Source organism: Phyllostomus discolor, chromosome 8, assembly GCF_004126475.2.
Source record: "Phyllostomus discolor isolate MPI-MPIP mPhyDis1 chromosome 8, mPhyDis1.pri.v3, whole genome shotgun sequence".
NCBI classification, from domain to species: domain Eukaryota; kingdom Metazoa; phylum Chordata; class Mammalia; order Chiroptera; family Phyllostomidae; genus Phyllostomus; species Phyllostomus discolor.
In genome coordinates this window covers 10,307,259-10,327,885 of record NC_040910.2, presented here as the reverse complement: position 1 = coordinate 10,327,885, position 20,627 = coordinate 10,307,259, and the positions used below count along the sequence as shown (strand labels likewise).

Genomic DNA, 20,627 nt, shown 5'->3' with positions numbered 1-20,627 from the left:
CTTTGTCGTGGCACGCTCAGAGAAAGTGAATGCAGGGGGTGGGAGGGAGAGGGAGCAGGGAGGGGGAGGGGAGGTGCAGTCCTGGGGCTGCTGCTTCCCACCCTCTCTGCTCTCTCCCGCGCCCCCAGCCCCCGCCTTCCTCCTCTGGGTCCCCCTCCCGCGTCTGCTGCCCGCCCTCGCTTTGGGGACTCCATCAGCTTTTGATTTGGAAGCGCGCTGATTGGCTGGAAGCCGTTCAACACACGCCGGCCAGAGCGCTTTGTCTGAGTTGAAGTGAAGTTGTACAGATTTTAGACCGGAGTCAGCAATCGCGGGTGTTTAGTCTGCAGCCGAGCAGAGGAAGGGAGCGAGCACCGCTGGGGAAGGATCCGCCGCTGGGGAAGGATCCGCCGCAGACCCCGCCGGCACCCGGCCCTGGATGGATTCCGACGACAGGCAGGGGGAAGCGCGGAGGTGACGAGCAGCTTCTGCCTGCAAAGCGGACAGCCAGCCAGCCAGCCAGCCAGGCAAAGGCGAGGGGTTGTTGGACTCCATGCGGATGCTATCTGGAAGTCGCGACACGGTGTGTATAAAACAAAAGTTTGCGAGCTGTTAATTGCTGCTGTGTTATTAAGAGGCGCTTTCAAGTTCCAAGTACCAAATGTAGCTTAGCTTTAAGTTGCCAAAGGAAGTTGGGGGAGAATCGCTTTTGCTGTTTTAAGTTTGCTTTGTGAGAGGAGGAACCTCATACGCCGGCCGATGTACCAAACGAATGCTAAAATGCACTTTAGATTTGTGTTTGCACTCCTGGTGGTGTCTTTCAACTCCGATGTGCTGGGCAAGAATTTGAAATACAGGATTTATGAGGAGCAGAGGGTTGGATCGGTAATTGCGAGACTAGCAGAGGATGTGGCCGATGTTTTAGTGAAGCTGCCTTACCCTTCCACGGTGCGCTTCCGCGCCATGCAGAGGGGAAGCGCCCCTCTGCTCGTGGTGAACGAGGATAACGGGGAGATCAGCATAGGGGCGAAAATCGACCGCGAGCAGCTGTGCCAGAAAAACTTGAACTGTTCCATCGAGTTTGATGTGATCACGCTGCCCACGGAGCATCTGCAGCTCTTCCACATTGAGGTCGAGGTGCTGGATATTAATGACAATGCTCCCCAGTTTTCGAGATCTCTCATTCCTATCGAGATCTCGGAGAGCGCAGCCGTGGGCACGCGGATCCCTCTGGACAGCGCGTTTGATCCCGATGTCGGGGAAAATGCCCTGCACACGTACTCTCTGTCTGCCAATGATTTTTTCAGTATCGAGGTCCGGACCAGGACTGACGGAGCCAAGTATGCAGAACTCATAGTGGTCAGAGAGCTGGACCGGGAGCTGAAGTCCAGCTACGAGCTTCAGCTCACTGCCTCAGACATGGGGGTGCCTCAGAGGTCTGGCTCCTCCATCCTGAAAATCAGCATTTCCGATTCCAACGACAACAGCCCGGTTTTCGAGCAGCCGTCTTATATAATACAACTCTTAGAGAACTCCCCCGTTGGCACTTTGCTCCTGGATCTGAATGCCACGGATCCAGATGAGGGCGCCAATGGGAAAATTGTGTATTCCTTCAGCAGTCATGTGTCTCCCAAAATTATAGAGACTTTTAAGATTGACTCAGAGAGAGGACATTTGACTCTTTTCAAGCCGGTGGATTATGAGATCACCAAATCCTATGAGATTGACGTTCAGGCTCAGGATATGGGACCCAACTCAATCCCAGCTCATTGCAAAATTATAATTAAGGTTGTGGATGTTAATGACAATAAGCCTGAAATTAGCATAAATCTCATGTACCCTGGCAAAGAGGAAATATCGTATATTTTTGAAGGGGATCCTGTTGATTCATTTGTTGCTTTGGTCAGGGTTCAGGACAAGGACTCTGGGCTGAATGGGGAAGTAGTTTGTAAGCTTCACGGACATGGTCACTTTAAACTCCAGCAGAGTTATGAGAACAACTACTTAATCCTGACCAATGCCACCCTGGATAGAGAAAAAAGATCTGAGTACAGTTTGACTGTGATTGCTGAGGACAAGGGGACACCCAGTCTCTCCACGGTAAAGCATTTTACCGTTCAAATCAGCGATATCAATGACAATCCTCCCTACTTCCAGAGGAGTCGGTATGAATTGGCAATCTCGGAGAATAACTCGCCAGGGGCCTTTATCACTGCGGTGACGGCCACAGATCCCGATGATGGAGAAAACGGGCAAGTTACGTACACTATTCTGGAGAGTTTTATCCTGGGAAGTTCCATAACCACCTATGTCACCATCGACCCATCGAATGGACACATTTACGCCCTCCGAATCTTTGATCATGAAGAAGTGAGTCAGATAACTTTCGTGGTGGAAGCAAGAGATGGAGGAAGCCCAAAGCAGCTTGTGAGCAATACCACCGTGGTGCTCACCATCATCGATGAAAACGACAACGTCCCTGTGGTCATAGGGCCCGCGCTGCGCAACAACACTGCAGAAATCTCCATCCCCAAAGGGGCCGAGAGTGGCTTTCATGTCACCAGAATAAGGGCGATCGACAGAGACTCTGGTGCGAATGCTGAACTCAGCTGCTCCATAGTCGCAGGGAATGAGGATAATATCTTTATCATTGATCCGCGGTCCTGTGACATCCACACCAACGTGAGCATGGAGTCTGTTCCCTACACAGAATGGGAGCTCTCAGTTCTCATCCAGGACAAAGGCAACCCCCAGCTGCACACCAAAGTCCTTCTGAAGTGTGTGGTCTTTGACTACGCAGAGTCGGTGACGAGCACAGCGATGACCTCAGTGGGCCAAGAATCTCTGGACGTCTCCATGATTATCATCATCTCCTTGGGAGCAATCTGTGCGGTGTTGCTGATTATTATGGTGCTGTTTGCAACTCGGTGTAACCGAGACAAGAAGGACACGAGATCCTACAACTGCAGGGTAGCAGAGTCCACGTACCAGCACCACCCCAAAAGACCGTCCCGGCAGATCCACAAGGGAGACATTACGCTGGTGCCTACCATCAATGGCACTCTCCCCATCCGATCTCATCACAGGTCGTCTCCGTCGTCGTCCCCCACCTTAGAAAGAGGGCAGATGGGCAGCCGGCAGAGTCACAACAGTCACCAGTCCCTCAACAGTTTGGTGACAATCTCGTCGAACCACGTGCCAGAAAATTTCTCGTTAGAACTCACCCATGCCACTCCTGCAGTTGAGGTAAGATCATGCACTGCACCATTTCCCCGACAGAGTAGCTGCTCAGCAGCTGTGTGAAGGGGGCTAGCTTTGCAATTAAGAAGTAACAGCACTAACAATATGCAGATAAAGTAAGGTGCAGGTTACATTATGTATATGTAGCAAGGATTCAGGCCTGAGCATACTGTTTTAGGTTTTTCTTAAAGAATGTACTTGCATGTACTATGGAGAATACTGAAAAAAATAAATGTGAAGCTTACAAAGGACTATCTGATTAGAATCCCCATTCTTCCAAGATTAAGATACTGGAAGCCAAATAGAAAGGGGTTTGCAATATTGTCATAGGTCTGGTCTCTACTTAAAAAAAAAAAGCCCAAACAAACAAACAAACAAACCCCCTCTGGTCTCCAGAATCCCATCTCAATACATGCTATTAGTTCAGCTTGGGAAAATTTTCTGGTGTTATTTTTACGATATGTGTTAGAATGTTGTATTTTGGAGCATTTTCTGTGTATTTTTATCACTGATCTCTTTAATCTGAACTATAAAATAAAGGAAATCAGCCTGTTATTTATAAAGGAGTCCCCTTTCAAAAAGAAAAAAAAAAACCCCCAGCTGTTTAAGACCACTCAAGTCTCTCTGGCATGCATTCAGTTATGGGGGTGGCTAGCTGCAGGGGCTGCCACGGCTCAGCACACGTGAACCTTTGAAAGACAGAGAGCATGTTCCTTGTTTTTCCTTGCTGCAAGCTTGGGGGTACTGGGGGCTTTGTTTGCAGGAATCAGTTCTGTCTCTTTGGTTTCCAGCAGGTCTCTCAGCTTCTCTCAATGCTTCACCAGGGGCAATATCAGCCAAGGCCAAGTTTTCGAGGAAACAAATATTCCAGGAGCTATAGGTATGAATTCCCCTCGTGTTGCCTATGCAGCCTCAAATGACATGGATGCTAACGAATAAAAACTCGACCTACATTCCCTGATTTATCTTTCTAGATATGCCCTTCAAGACATGGACAAATTTAGCTTGAAAGACAGTGGCCGCGGTGACAGTGAAGCAGGAGACAGTGATTATGATTTAGGGCGAGACTCTCCGATAGACAGGCTGCTGGGCGAAGGATTCAGCGACCTGTTTCTGACAGATGGAAGAATCCCGGCAGGTAAGGGGGGAGTGACGGATGCTTCCTGATTGTTCAGATCTGTTACACGGGGAAAGTGAGCCATTTCCCCCAGCTCCTGTGCTCTTTGTCCTTGGACTAGGTCTCTGCCATCTTCACACTGTTAGCACTGAACATAGTCTGAGACGCTGTGCAGTGGTTTTCTTAAAATTCCTATTAAGCAGTTGGTAGAGAAGGAGTAAGCAGGAGAGCTTAGCAAGCCAGGCAGAAAGGAGTGGGCAGAGGAGGAGAGAAAACCGCATTGCTTTCCTCCTGGCACCGCCTCGTGCCATGCTGCCATAGGGACACTCTTGAGCAACTCTTCATAAAATTACTGGGTGGCTGTTTTCACTCGGCAGCCTGTTTTGGTGCCTGGTGGTGAACTGGACTATAATTTGGAGGACACATTTCCTGTGATGGAGACCAACTCACAGAAGCAGAGATAAAAATACACTAGGAAATGGTATGCTTGAACCACTAAAAATAGGAGAGAGAACACATCTTTGTAGGTGGTTTGCATGGGACATTTTTTACCACCTCTCATTTTGTGTCTGCAGTAGAGTGGCAGAGAGACAGTCCAAGAGAGGAATGTGTAAGTATGCAGCTGGTTGCAGGAGATCCTAGTGGGTTATGGGGCGCTTTTTCCTTAGGATCCCTCCTCTTTCATTGTGCAGGAGAAACTCCCTGAGCCACCTGTGTAAAGTACTGACTGCACCACTGAAGCGACCCTGTGACTAGAGACTGTACTATGAAGTCAAGTCTTAGGAACACATAATGTTCCTGTGGCTGCTTATGTCTCTAAATTCTACTGTATGTTGCTCTAGTGGCTGCCGTTCGGTAAACCAAAGGTAGAAGAAGACTAGATTAGCCGTCTGAGTCCATCAGACATCTGTTTTCTACATACACATCAGTGGGAGGGTTTTGGAACTAGACGTGAGGGAGCTTCAGAGGGCCACAGAAATTCAGGGAAAGCCAGTGGACAGAAACTCTGGCTCCCACAGCCATAGGAGAGAGAGGTGGGGCCAGTAGCTGCCGCAGGGTTAGTATTGGTCGTCACAGTCATGGTACTAGTTGCCAATGATGTCCCAATTATTACTCCAGGCCTGCAAGGCGCTCTGCACTTGCAGCCCTTCTCCTGGACGTGGGAGGTAGTCGTGGGTGGTGGTAGGAACAGCAGTGAGGTCTATAGAAACGGAAGTTTATCAAGGTTTGCAATGTGTCCGAAATAGGCCTTTGTCCATGGGAGAGGCGAGATTTGAGCCACTCCCATACTCTTAAATGCTCTTCCATCAAGAGTAACAATCTGAAGCAACAGGTTATGCATGTTTTGAAAAAATAGGTTGAGAGGCGTATTTATTCTTTATTTTAGAGTCTGACCACCCTCCATGACACTGTTACATGCTGCTTATTTAATCGTGTTTACATGGATAGACACCGCGTTTCCGGCAGGATGAGTGTATGGGAAGGGCTTCCAGTTACACGAAGGGCCGTATCAACACAAGAGCCCGGGTTGGCTCGGTCGTCCATGGTGCCTTTGTGTGTCTTGTTTTGTTTTATTTTTGAATTCATAGATTCCCTCCACCAATTTAGAGGGAGAGCTCTGAAAATCTGTGGGATATATATGGCTTTAGACAACTTGCTGAAAGAGAATCAGTTTTATTATTTTTACCCATGAAATGGGTGTGTGTGTGTCTATGTGTATGAACGGAATGGCTGGATTTCTATCATTCCATGACACTTACAGAGCTCTAATGTTGAACGCTGGTCCCCAGTTTTGAATAATCTGATTTCCCAAATTACATTATTTTATCAAACAGAACAATCACTTAGTGGGCACACTGTCAACATTTCATTATATGTTTTTTCTAATTATATGAAGTCTATTCATTGAAATTTTAATTTAGCAGCACAGCTAAAAGAGAATAACTACCCCTACTTACATTGCCTTGCAATGTGTGGGCCTAAATACTGCCTAAAGTCCTTTTCAGTTCTGAGGTTTAATTCTAGTAGCTAATCATGGTCTAACTCTTAAGAAAAGATCAAGACTGCTCTTTTCGCTCTTTCTTGTATTTCCAAAGTTACCAACACCAGATGTGTTCAGGGCAGGAGCGTTCTCTGGTGCTGGAGTTAAAACATAAAGTTAAAATCAATGTTAAAGAATAAAAGCATTGGGGCAACAATGGGTGGACATAAAGTCTAGCTTTTATTGAGTCTTGTTTAGTGAATGACTTTAGGCCTCTTCCAAGTTATGTTTCTTTTTAAAGTTAGAGGCTCACTTTACATTATCATTAATAATACCAGTTAATACGTAGACAGCCTTTAAGAAACAATTCCATACTTACACAGTTCCATACTTATCTGCATTAAGTAATGCAGGTGTGTGGTGGGAGGGCTCGTCGTTGGTGTGTGGTGTTGTGTGACAACAGGTTGTGTTAGAGCAGATACATTTCCACCTGACTAGTGTCCCGCCTCACTGTGGGGTGTGGTGGGAAGGATTTTGCAGGCATAGAGCACCAGAATATCACCAGTGACCCATAAAATATATTAAGCTTTACTCATGTTTGGCTAGTATAGAAAGAAACGTGCATATTCAGTATCTACACAGATATAATTATGTCTGTTCCTTTCATTATAACCATCATTCCCATGATAGTTCACCAGTTTTCTGGTTAATTCTTCACCCTGGCAGCTTCTGCCAGCACATTAGGGTATAAAAGTCATGCTTTGAAAACTTATATCCCCAGGACATATCCCAAGTAGGCCAAAAACGAAGTCCATATTTGAATGCCATTAACAGAAACCAGTGCAGTTTTTGAAAGCATGCATATTTTTAGGGCTCAAGTGTCTTATTCCCACTGTTTTTTTCTGCATTAAACTGTGATCAAATATAGATTATGTTATGTTGCATTGCAGCCAACTGGGTCATTTCCGGTCATTCGTTCTATTAATTCCCACAGACATAGCCTGCATGCTGAGCAGCAAAGTCACATGCATTTTTGTCCGTTAGCCCGTGTTTCTCAACATAGTTTCCCCCTTACTCATGCACTTTGAACCACAGGTACTCCTGCACAATCTCCATTTTCCCAGGCTGCTAGCTGTGCCAGGGGTGTGTGCCACATAAAGGCTTCCGAGTTTGTTTCTTGCCATGCTCCTTCCTGGCCCAGCTCATTCCACTTTCCAGCAGACTGTCCTCCGTGATGACTTAATGCACACATTCCTCTTTCATTCTGAGTTCTTCATTCTCATGGCTGGCATCCTAGTTCTGGTCTTTCTTCCATGGCTGGTTTTACTTTGCAAGCATGTGCACTGATAATATCCTTTCTCTAGTAACTCCTCCCTTTGCTAAATCTTTCATAGAGCTTGAACAACTTCTCATAACATGTTAATGTGCATTTTTTTGGTTTAAAATCAATCAAAACTGACTTGTTGCCCAGCGACACCTGATGAAACCTGTATATCTTGGCCTTCTCAGGCCAATGAAATGGACTCCGAGCTTATGAATTCTCAGTTTTGGCTTTTTTGTGTGTCTCCTGCAATAGACAGGGCCACCTCTTCATATAACATACCGATTCTTTGCGCATGTGCTTTTCTACCTAAAAAAATAGAAACAAAACAAAACAAAAAACTGGCTTCTCTTCACTGGGTCTATCTAAGGCCTATTCACCTCTCAGATCTAGTTTCAGATTTTCCTTTAACGACTTCAACCTCCATGTTCACTATTCTTCTCTTTTCTTACATGCTCTCAGCATCATATATTGGCATCCTAACTGGTCATATGGCCTCATTTGCTACTCTTGAACTCGATCTGAAACCATCTGAGGGCAGGGAGCTGTCAGAGCATTCCATAGGTGAGAGGCTCTTCCGACACAACTGTTTGATCACTCATTAACTACCGGCGTGGTAGAAGTTAAGCACACATTTTTCTTCTAACATTTCATGCTTGCTTCCTGCCCTGCCTGTAAGACTCATAGAGGGTAGTAACAGATTGATAGTCATGGAGTAGAAAAGAAGAGTTCTCTGTTTCATTCACATCCTCCCCTCCCCAGGGGAAAGAACCTGGCGGTGTTGTCAAAGAGGGACAGAGGGATTGGCCACTTGCAGCACTCACGAGCAAGTTCCATGTACCTGGGACGTGGTGTGGAACCTCTGTGGCTCTGACTTGGGCGCGCACTAAAAACCTTGCACGTAGTTGAGTCTCCAGGGAAAAGACTGAAAATGTCAATGAAATGAATGGAGAGATGCCCCCTTCTGCATCCCTGCGCTTCCTTCTGCATTGTATTTTTGCCATCCCTCTCTCCATGAGTGTTTCCTTTGCAATTTTTCTTATATTCTGGATTTTTCTATTTTCATGTTCATTTCTTATTTTAGAGTTGAAGTCCCATTTATTTATTGTGAAATTGTAAAGTAGCATTCTCTGTTTAAAAGGTCCCTATGACCAGAATGACTTCTGAACCTGAATTATCGTTGTAATCACTGAGATTGTGTTTTGGGTTACATGTTCATTCTATCTGGGGCTCTAGAAGTTTGGTCATGCTCAGGATTCTTAGAAGCCGATGTAATTTTTTCCCCTAACACTTCTCCCCTAAGGTTAATGTCCCTAAACATTAACATAAAAAGTCGATCAAACAGTTAAGTCTTTCCCACAGAGTTAAAAAGGCCAGAAAGTGAACAGAAGGTGTCACCGGCCCGTTACCCTCCCCTGTAACAGGACATGAGACAGACAACAGAGATAGGTCACCTTTCCATTTCCGGAGACTTGGGCGATGAAGAACAAATTCATTCCCACTTTGAGAGTTACTTCACTGCTTAGAAAACCTCATTGCTGTTAAAGTATTCCAGTTACTTTCAACTCCTTTTGGTTTTGTCCACAGCAATTGATGAACAATAGTTGGTATTTCCAAGTTGCAATAATGCACGAAGTCAGCACATCTGAGCATACCTTTGCTCTGACATCATCCTTCCTCATTTAAACTGAATCTTTCCTCATAGTGCAATGACACAAGGATTCTCCATGCTCACCCTCTTCCTCCTACCCCGCAGTGATTCCTGTGGAATCAGTATTCACACTCTCTCTGTATTTTCTCTACCTACTTTGTATTTTTGGCTTTTCTACAATCAGACTTTTTTCCCCCCACTCACAATACTTGCTCTCATTCTTCTGGATAAATATCCAAAGTGAGACTGCTGGATCATACGTCAGTTCTATTTTTAATTTTTTGAGAAAACTTTGCACTGTTTTCTATAGTGGCTCCGCCCACTTTGCATTTCCAACACAGTGTGTGAAGGTTCAATTTCTTCTCATCCTTACTAACACTTGCTATTTTTTTGTTTTTTGTAACAGCCATCCTGACAGGTTTGAGGTGGTATCTCATGGTGGTTCTGAGTTGCATTTCCATGATGATTGGAAAACATATAATGAAGGCTAATTCTCTGCAGACACTTTACCTAGTGCTAAGGATGCAGCAACATACACAGTAGACAACTTGCTTCCTCTGACAGGGGCTTTGGCATTGTTCAGAAGTCATTCTTTTTAGCAATAATTTCATAGAAAGAGAAATCTTTCTTAAGTAGCCAGATCTATAGAATCAGCTCTAAATAGGTAGGTATGGCTGATATCAACCCAGTTTTCATTAAAATATAATTCCTTTAAATTTTATGTATTCTGTGAATTGCTCTAAAGTGAAAATTATCATATTAGAGACCTAATCATCACTGGGAGAGATGGATGATTTCTGGAGTATAATTTATACCTTCGCATTCCTGGTTGTTACGTAGTTTAGCGACTGTATTTTCCAAATGTAGAGATTTTTCTCTTTAGTTTTCTGCGTTTCTCATATCATTTATTATTTCTATGAGTGTGGCCACTCGCATTCCACTAAAAGCATCATAACAACTGGAAGAATGGTTTTTTTTCATGTTCTTCATCTTTTGATACCTTTCCATCTATTTGCATTTCAAATGGTTAAAAAGAAGACTTCTTAACAGAGTAACTACAGATGCCTGGTAGTTGAGGATAATCTGCATTGCTATTTCAAATAACAAGTCCACAAATAATCCAGAATACCTTTAAGAGAGATTGAGAAGTACAATGACCTGAAAGCCTATTATATTCTCAATGCTTCCATGAGAAGTAAAGTAGGTCAGACAGACCTCGCTGTCTGACGAGTTACTCAGAGGCATTACTCAGGGATTACCCGGTAGCATTGTAGAGTTGTGGATTTCACCTATTGTTCCGGTGTTTTTAGAACTTATGTTCGGCAAATATCTTCCCACCCACACCTTCCCTCTTTTTCAGTCATTCTCGTGTTTAAGTTACCAATCCCTTTGCCATTGCTCAAGTAGCAGAAATGGTATTCCTGACAAATATGAATCCTGAGTCCCCCTTTCCCTTTTTGATGACCAAGAAAAAAACAAATCTACCAGGTGCATAAAGCTAACATTCACATCGAAGCCAGAATTGCGGTTCATCAAATGTGTACATTAACGGGTTAGAATCAGGATAGCACTTTTAACAGTCTCATTCTATGTTTATTTATTTATGTTTTTTAAAAGATTTTATTTATTTATTTTTAGAGAGGGAAGGGAGGGAGATAGAGAGAGAGACACACACACATCAATGTGCGGTTGCTGGGGGTCATGGCCTGCAACCCAGGCATGTACCCTGACTGGGAATCGAACCTGTGACACTTTGGTTCACAGTCCGAGCTCAATCCACTGAGCTACGCCAGCCAGGGCTTTATTTATGTTTTAATAAAATGCATGTCCCCCATCACCCTGAGTCGTGCTGAGCGTAACCACGAACCCCTTGTTTCCCCGGGGCGCAGCCATGAGGCTGTGCACGGAGGAGTGCAGGGTGCTGGGACACTCGGACCAGTGCTGGATGCCGCCGCTGCCCTCGCCCTCCGACTACCGGAGCAACATGTTCATCCCGGGGGAGGAGTTCCCGGCCCAGCCGCAGCAGCAGCAGCACCCGCACCCGCACCCGGGCCTGGAGGACGACGCCCAGCCCGCGGATTCCGGCGGCGAGAAGAAGAAGAGCTTTTCCACCTTTGGGAAGGACTCCCCAAACGAGGAGGACGCGGGGGACAAAAGCACCTCCTCGCTGCTCTCGGAGATGAGCAGCGTGTTCCAGCGCCTCCTGCCCCCGTCCCTGGACGCCTTCGCCGAGGCCAGCGAGGCCGATCGGTCCAACTCGCTGGAGCGCCGGAAGGCACCTCCGCCGCCGGCCAAGGCCGCGGGCTACCCCCCGGGCGTGGCGGCCTGGGCGGCCAGCACGCACTTCCAGAACCCCGCGGCCAACCCGGCGCCCGCCCTGGGCGCCCACCCCGGCGTGCAGCCCTCGTCCAAGTGGCTGCCGGCCATGGAGGAGATCCCCGAAAACTACGAAGAGGATGATTTCGACAACGTTCTCAACCACCTCAACGACGGGAAACACGAACTCATGGACGCCAGCGAGCTGGTGGCCGAGATCAACAAGCTGCTGCAAGACGTGCGCCAGAGCTAGGCCAGGGCCGGGGGATTGGGGCGAAGCGTTTCTGTTTCCATATGTGTGGAAATAGGGGGCAGAGAAAACCCCGAAAGAACGGGCATTGCCAAATCGTTGCATTTATCATAAATGTGTCTGTGTATATTGAATATTAAATACTGTATTTTCGTATGTACACAATGCAAGTGTGATTATTTTAATCTGTATTTTAAAAATACATTTGTACCTTATATTTATGTGTAATTTAACAGACAAATTTTATTTTTTTACTCCCATGACAAACATGTCTTTCCTAGTCACGTCGAAGGTAGCCACTGTTCGATTCTGATGTACTATTCAGTCGTACAACACAAAGGCACTGTTTAGATTAGTTACTTTGGGGAGAAAGGGTTACGCTGTAGGCACAACCCCACTAAATAAAGCATTATAGAATTCTTACTTCTATTAAGCGATCCAACTTTTTTCAATACTTTTTAAATTAAGCACCAATAAAAATATTCAACTATTTTATTATTGTTGTTGCTATTGTTTTTACTGCTCTCTGCTCCTCCAATGAATTCAACTGTTACAGCGAAATTGAAACATGAGGTGAAATTTTGTTTCCGAGCTGGGCATTCTCTTTCACAGCCAGTGATGAAAATAGGACTTAGAGTCATTTTTTCCCAACTCCCAGGCCCCTGTGATTCCAGGAGATCACACTGGCCTGTTCTTGAGAATATTTCTCCTCAAGTATTATTGTCTATTTATAATCAAGGTACACGAAAAACTTCATTCCATCCCTGTAACAGGAGATGTGCTCGAGGAAATGGAATCTGTCCTTTAAATGGATAACAGTGCGTATTCCAGCAGCATGAAGTATTAATGGACGAAGACAATTATGTCAGTATCCCTCCTGGGGTAGTAAATATAATCGATTTATTCTGAAACAGTTCTAGTTGAACCTCCTTTCCTCTCCTCTCACAATACTTGAACCTTTTTTTTAAATCTTTGCAATGTTTATTTTTTGCTATAAGTATTCACTTTTAGCTTTTGTCTCCAGTGCATGATCTCATATTTTTGCTTTTATATTTAGTATAAGAACATTTATAAAATTGCATTTTTTGCTATTGCAGTTCTGTTTTATTTGTTGTGTGACAAATGTCAAATCCTTTATTTATTGTGCTGTTATCTCTCTGTGTGGAATGCTTTGGTAAGAAGGTCGTTATTCCGACTGTTCTCATTTATGACCAAGCTTCTATTAATGTTATTTCTATGAATACGCTATCTTGATTGTACTCTCCAGAAAATATTACTGTCAATGAAAATAAAAGAAAAATGAAAGTAAAGCTGAAAAACTGTCCATAAATCAGTCCTGTTCCTCCACGTGTGTTCAAAAGCTTTTGCACGAAGCATATCCTTCTTGAACAGATAATTCAGGGTTAGGCTTTGAATGATAAAGAGGGAACTTTCAGCCGGCTTGGCAAACAAGAAAAACACAATGGAAACGGAAAGAATTTGAGACTTGTGATGAAAATGAAAAGGGTCTACAATATTCCTAGTAGATTAAATAATTTAAATGCATTTGAAGTCGAAAGAACATGGACTAATCAAATAGTAATTGGTTTACCATTTTTTAAATTAAAAAAAACTTTCTCAGAACATTTTGTATAAAGTTGTGTGTGTGGGGGGGGGAAAGTACCCTTAAACAATGTTTCTGTTTTCCTCTACTCTCTGAGTTCTTTCCGCCCGTCTAACAAATCTGCATGAGGTCGGTTACCGGGAGAAAATAACCAAATTGAATCACATGTGTGTGCTTGGGAACCCCACACGCACGGTGGGTTCAGAGACAGAGAAGATGCCGCGTCTGTGGCATTCCAAGCTCCAGATGAGGTCAGGCTCGCTGGGGCTTCTGGCGGAACGATTAGAAAAACAGATGTTCTGTCATTAGCAGTTTGCCCTGCCGTGCGGATAGGTCCTGCCACAGATGATATCTGATCGTCTCTTATCATGGGAAAGGCCTCAGGTTCAAATTCTTCCAGGTAGTTGCTGGAGAGGGATGGGTATACATTTCTTTTGAGCCCACAGGGTCTCAGTTGCCTTTGGCTGAAAATAATCCACAAGAGGAGCATCTCGGACCCTTGGAGCATCCTGGGCCCTTGGGGCATGCTTCTGAACCTCTGCATTTCCAAGAGGTGGAAATATGTTTCCGTCTCCTTGGTTTACTGGTGGGGAATTGAAATACTAGGCAAGTAGAATATCCAAAAAAGGGCTAAGTCGGATATTTTAATTCTCAAGTGACTTCCAGCCACATCAAATAGATGTGGTATGTCTTTCAAAAGGCACATTTTTCCTTTATTGGAGGGACTGCCGTTTCAAGTGAAATTTCAGTTTATTTTCCAGTCGAGGACACACACATGCTAACCACATTTAAAGACAGCCTGCTTTTCAAACTCACTCTTTAGCTCATATTATCATGACGGAAAAGACTTTCATAATGTCATTGTTCTTAAGGCACCAACAGTAATTTAGGAAGCAAAGCTAGAAATCAATGTTTATGTAAAGCACAAAAAATGCTGTGTTATTTCAACACACAAACTTTGGATATTGTTTGTATGGTAAGCACTCCATAGCTCAAACTCCTGCTTCTCCATCCTTCTCTACTTCTGATAATATTGCTTTCCATGCCCACAGGTCAAGGAATGTCAGTGAAAGACTTTTGCTTTTCGCTACTGTTTCTTTCCCGGGTAATATTATCTCAGGGAAAGCTGGAAGGTTGGTGCTGTCATAGCAACCTAACCACTCTTCAAGTTTACATTTCCCCTTCTTTGATATCTGGCCCTTCCTCAGATTCAAACAATGGAAAAGCACTTCAATGAAAAAAGAGTCATTTCTCCATTCATTCATTATTTCTTAATCCCTTTGTCCCCATTCCATTCCTTTAAATGTTCTTCAATAATAATCATCTATTAAGGGAATCGTCTTCCAAAAAAATGTAATTCAGCACTAAATCTGTTGCTTAGCAAATCTTCCTTTCAGGCGCTTGTTCCTAGGATGATTGGAACTGGCTTTCTCCAAATTCTGACAAGTTATTAACATGGTCATTATTTCACCAGTTCTTTCTTTTTTGGTATTTAGCAGACGGGGCTTATACCTTTGTGCATCATTTAAATCCTTCTGCCTTCTGTCACAGAGATATCTCACTTGCCACTCACCAGCAGACGATTATGAAGACGGAAGACGGTAAGGTACTGTCCCGTTGGTGTCACTGAAGAAGTCTCATTGGTGGAAATCGCCTCAGCTTCTTTGCATCAGTCTTCCATGCCGACTAATGTCAGAAAATATGCAAATTGAGCATGTTATTGACCCATGAAAATTCAACAAATTGTGGGTCTACTTAAAAACCAGTGGTATGGGTGAAAAATTGGATTGCCCGACATAGCAACTCCCAATCCTGCAGGAACACATAGAACTGACCCATGGTGGTTTAGGCAACTTGCCAAACTATTAAAAAGATTTTGATGTTTTCTGTTCTGATTCAACATACCTTAACTTAGCAGTATCACATCACAGTATCAAAGATTAGAGACCCTGTGAACTCTGAATAGGCAATAAAGTGTTATATAAAATTAAATTCAAACCATGCAAAAATTTAAAAATATTATGTTGAGTTCTAAAAATATTAAAATAGTACAGGCATTTCAAAAGAGCCAGCAAATTGACTTCCTTACCTGCAGGTTAAGTTTGTCTTACATGTGTAAACCGCCTCATACATTGTGATAGTGTAAGATGCCATACCGGTTGTAATTATTTAATCTATTAGGATGTCTCTCACTGTGAATGATAGTAATTCTCCATGGCTGCATACAGTTTTAATTTCATAAATGAGGCTAATTGGGCCGCTGAAGAGTCGTCTCATTCAGTTTAGTTTACAGTACAGGGAGTCACTTTTTTTTGAAACAATGCTATCTAAAGTGCTACACTGCAATTGTAAGAATGTTACCTCCCAGACAGTGCTTTCCTTCTTTGAGTGTGTAACGGCTCATAGCCAAGCACACACACACTGTACACTAGCAATAATAGGACCTCTAATATAGTCGAAACCAAAAAAAATCACTGAACAGATAGTCCCAGTATAATAGGTATGAACATGAGTGCATACTTTATATTTTCATTATACTCTAGCTTATACAACTTGTGGAGCTGTTAAAAAAATTATATGGGGAACTGGCACTGCAAAAATTGCTACCAAAATTTACATACTTCCTGACTTTTAAAATTGCAATACCTCATTCTGCCCTGCTACTCTAAAATAATAGTTTTCTATTTCCTTTTATGACTTCTGCAAGTTGCTCCTAATTCTTATTTGCTTTTTTCAGATTTTTATCTCTTCAATTTATTTATTTTATGGTACTCCTCCTGGGTCGTTTATCTAACTGTCCACATTTTATAGCATTCCTCTCCAAGTTTTTGCATGTGTATAGTACTTTATATAACCACCTAGATTTTATGATTTTTGGCATATTTTCTTTGTTCTTAGGATAACAGGGATCATATTTTTGAGATCTGAAGCTAAGACCATTTCAATCTCACTGCCACTGGATAAGATGCAGAAAATTCAGACGTTTTTTCCTTGCCCAAATGGGGAGGGGCTGATATTATAAGCTGTATTACATTTCAAAGTGTTTCTATCTAAATAAAGACAGGCTTTCCAAAAAGCCCCAGGTACATTTTTTCTTTCACTAAAAAGGTACATTCTGCAGCTTAAAACAACTAACCACAAAGTGCTATAGGCAGAGGAAGCATAGAATTTCCCTTGGACGTAGACCTTTGTGTGAGAGTTTCAGGTTCCAAATGGTCTACAAAACTTCCAGGAAATCTCGTTACATGAGCTGCGACACATCCAGAAAATGCAGTCAGCAACGTGTCGTGAATTCTGAAGGGGAAAACGGTTCGCCGGTCCCTGCCTTCCAGTTTGGCTCTTTCCTGCGAACTCACGCCCGGGGGCTGTCAGTGTGGATTTTGGGAACTACCTCTACCGACTCTCAGTAATTGCTGAGCGTGTAGGGTTGCAAACACACGAAAATGAACACAGTATCATTGTAAGGAAAGCTTCCAAAAGACCGGCCACTACAACGAAGTCCTTCACTACCTTTTCTCCCGGCCCTTTCTCCTGGCTGGCGCGTGAGTAGAGGGACAAGGTCTAAAACATTCCCTTATTCAACAAACCCGTATTGTGCGCTTACTATCAGACGCTGTAACGGGCGCTGTTTTGGGTGCATGAGATACACTGATGAATACAACAGACAAAGGAGGAGGCGAAGACCACTCTGTAACTGTTAGCATGGCCGAAGTCCTGAACACTGACAGCACAAAGCAATGACAAGGGTGTGGAGGCAACCGGAACTCTCATACATCACTGGTGGTAATATAAAATGATATAGCCATTCTGGAGTGCATTTTGGCAGCTTCTTACAAAACTAACTATATTCTTACCTAGCGACCGTGCTCCCTGGCACTTCCCCAGAGGAGCTGAAAACATGCGACCGCACAAAAACCTGCACACGGATGTTTAGAGTAGTGCTCATATTTGCCAAAACTTGGAAGCAACCAAGATGTCCTTCGTGAGGTGAATGGATAGATAAATGGGTCCATCCAAGCAATGGAATGTTATCCACCGCTAGAAAGAAATGAGTTCTCAAGCCGTGAAAAGACAGGCAGGAGGCTTAAATGTATATTACTGAGTGAAAAAAGCCAGTCTGAAAAAGCTACACACTACATGATTTAAACTACATGTCATTTTGGAAAAGGCAAAACTATGGGGACAGTAATAAGCTCCGTGGTTGTACGCATTCAGGCGTCAGGGATGAATAGAGCACAGAGAATTTTTAGGGCAGTGAAAATACCTGTATGATACTCTGTGATGGACACATGTCATTATACATTTGTCCAAACCCACAGCATGTATGACACCAAGTGAACCCTAATGGAAACTGTGAGTTTTGAGTGATTATGGTGTGTCAGTGTAAACACATCAGCTGTAACAAATGTATCATTCTGGTGAGGAATGTTGTTAACAGGGGAAGTTTCGCAGGTGTGGGGTCCGGGGCTGTATGGGAAATCTCTGTACCTACCTCTCAGTTTTGCTGTGAACCTAACACTGCTCTAAAATAATAAAGGGGAGAGAGAGAGAGAGAGACAGAGAGAGAGCGAGAGCGCAGAACCAGCCCATAACTGTCACGATATCAGTAGAAGGTGCCACACAGAAATACACCAGGGCAGGCAGAGAGTGTCCATCAGGTGTAATGAGCAGCAGGAGGCCAGAAATGGCAGAGGCCTGGCATAAACGAGAAATGGCTATCTCATTTACCCATGCACCCCCAGTGCCTGAAACGTTAGCTGGCCCACTCTAGGTGCTCGATAAACATTTGTTGAATGTGTAGATAATTTCATGTTTCTTCTTGAACCTATATATACTATATTATTACTATAAAAACTGAGTTATTACTCAAACGTGGTTAGTATTAACCCTCAAAGAACAAAGATAGCATTAAATAAAATAAAATTTTATTTTTGGGGGTCAGCAGTTGGACTTGAAAATCAAGAGAAACTGAGAACGGGTCTGGGTGTGTAAGTCTATTTCCTTGTCACTCTCCGGAGGAGCACTGAGACACTGTGGAGCAGCCTGCCCTTCTCCTGGGGCATTTTCTTCTAGATCAGGTGCTGCTCTCACAGTCTCAAAGTTGACGCCCAGAGCCACTCCCTTCTGGCAAGACGACTTTAAGTAAGCCACATGAACGTGAACAATTGCTTCTTCACCCCTGTACTACAATGTTCATAATGGCACCATTATTCTCCTCAATCAAAACAAATAGCAAAACCTTTAAATTACAAGAGGAAAATGGGAGAATTTGTAACAGGAACAATCTGTTTTCTTTTGTCACTTTTTTACGGAAGAGCTCGCCAGCTCAGGTGCAGGTACAGAAAGTGAAACAGTACATTTCTTCTCCATCTGAGATTTTACCAGATGGCTTGAAAAGCAAAAATAATATTATATATAAAAGAGAAATTATATATATTAATATTAGTGGGGAAGGCTAACACTTGCAAAAAGAGATCTCAAAATGATAACTTCTCCAATAGGGCAGAAGTTCCTTCCTACTAATGTAATGGTCAGACTAGGGTAAAGGTCGCTTGAGGACCAGTCTCATGGAGAACCGTCATCATGACCTAGCATTTCCATGGTTACTTTGGGAGGGCTCTCCTTTCCAGCCTGACACCAGGGACATGGCCTGGAGTAGTACAGTTAAGGAGGTCACTAGGGACCAGGCCTGAAAGTGTGTTATGTCAGTTTCACTGAGTGCTCATTGGCTAGAAACAGTCACATGGCCCCCAGAGAGACCTAGGAAGTGCTGCCTGTTGTACAGGTGAGCAGCACATTCTCTGCCACATGCTCTTCACTCTCAAAACGTCAGCACAAACTGTTTAGATAACATCTACAGAGATTTCCAGTCCACTCCTCGGAGTCTGATACCAAAATCTGGGTACCAGGACAGAGTGGGTGTGTATTCTTATATTTGACTTATTTTTGTGTCTCCAGAGACAAGCACGGTTGTGACCTGTCAAAGGCATTCAGACTAGGAATAAGTAAAGAGAAGAAAAAGGAGTAATGTTGGAGTCCTACACAAGTAATTCTTCATGCCTGGGGGTGGGGGCAGGGCAGGGCACGTGATGGGGCAGGGACGGTAGTGACTAGGATGATGGACCTTTTTTCACAATAAATGTGACTGCTCTTTCTCCCGTTCTGATAGATATCAGAAAAGTGTTTCCCTGACGGTGGGAGTGGGGAGGGTGGAGATTATCTGCAAAGTGGAGTGGAGCATGATGTCAGGGCTCAATTGGGAAAGTACATTTGTCAAACTCATCAAAATGTATATTTGACATCATATGTTTTATTGTCTGTCCAGTACACCTCAATAACACTTTTAAAAAACTATAATTTTAAAAGATGGCTAAGAAGCAAAAATAGAGAAGACCATGAGGACTTCTCACTGAATGGAATCAAAGATCTAATTCAAAAAGTCAATTCAGAGAAAGTCCCCCCAGACCATTCTACAGGATGTGGTGCTGGCAGTGACTCAGTTCTGGGTTCTAGCTGTTGTCTTCCTGTGACGACGTTAGGTCTTCTAGGGAAGAAAGCCCCTAATCAGATCTAATCATCTAAATCTCTCCCAGGGTGGCCATGAATGCAGCTCAACACAAAATCGTAAATTTACTTAAGACCTTTTTTTTTTTGCCCATCAGTTTTTGTTAGTGCTTGTGTGTTTAACATCTGGTCCAAGACAACTCTCCTTCCGGTGTGGCCCAGAGACGCCAAAAGGTTGGCCACCCCTGCCGACACTGCCAGCTCTGATGAGCCTCGGCAGCTGTGTGGAGGGACTGTTGTGAACACTGCAGACCAAACACATCTAAGGAGCCTTCCCGTGTTCAGGGAAAAAAACTTGTGATTTTGCTTTGTTTTGATAGAAACCCAAATTGTCATACAGGGGACAAATCTGTGTGTATTACCAGGGTAGAAATATTGTGGGAAACTGTGTATATAGTATAATATATATATAATATATATAATAGAACTCTTCCCAAGTTTTGTGAAAGTACTTTTGGAGAATTAAATATCAGCTATACTGTAAGAAAAATCTGAGACTTACTCAGAACTATCACATGAAGATTTTGAGCAGCAACAAGGCTGTTGCTCCATAATTATAATAATGAAACAGTCAGAGAAGCCTCCAGAAGGAGCATGAGACCCCC

General features: G+C 43.7%; 1 protein-coding gene across 2 annotated transcripts; it reads left to right on the top strand.

Moving 5' to 3' along the window:
- The first annotated feature begins 221 nt into the window (after positions 1–221).
- Positions 222–13,165, top strand: PCDH18 (protocadherin 18). Of its 2 annotated transcripts, none has more exons than XM_028520133.2 (4): positions 222–3,225; positions 4,011–4,099; positions 4,194–4,357; positions 11,179–13,165. In XM_028520133.2, exons 1-4 carry the CDS (start codon positions 739–741, stop codon positions 11,856–11,858), a joined length of 3,420 nt encoding a protein of 1,139 aa, XP_028375934.1. In that variant the 5' UTR covers positions 222–738; the 3' UTR covers positions 11,859–13,165. The 2 variants fall into 2 exon arrangements, with proteins under 2 accessions (XP_028375934.1, XP_028375935.1); XM_028520134.2 differs by having other exon boundaries at positions 224–3,225; positions 4,014–4,099.
- The last annotated feature ends 7,462 nt before the right edge of the window (positions 13,166–20,627 follow it).

Excerpts from the sequence above, each read along its gene's own strand:
- PCDH18 (XM_028520133.2), top strand. The coding sequence starts at position 739 with ATGTACCAAACGAATGCTAAAATGCACTTTAGATTTGTGTTTGCACTC. Across the intron at positions 3,226-4,010 it reads ATGCCACTCCTGCAGTTGAG|CAGGTCTCTCAGCTTCTCTC; the intron begins GTAAGATCATGC and ends TTTGGTTTCCAG. Across the intron at positions 4,358-11,178 it reads AGATGGAAGAATCCCGGCAG|CCATGAGGCTGTGCACGGAG; the intron begins GTAAGGGGGGAG and ends CCCGGGGCGCAG.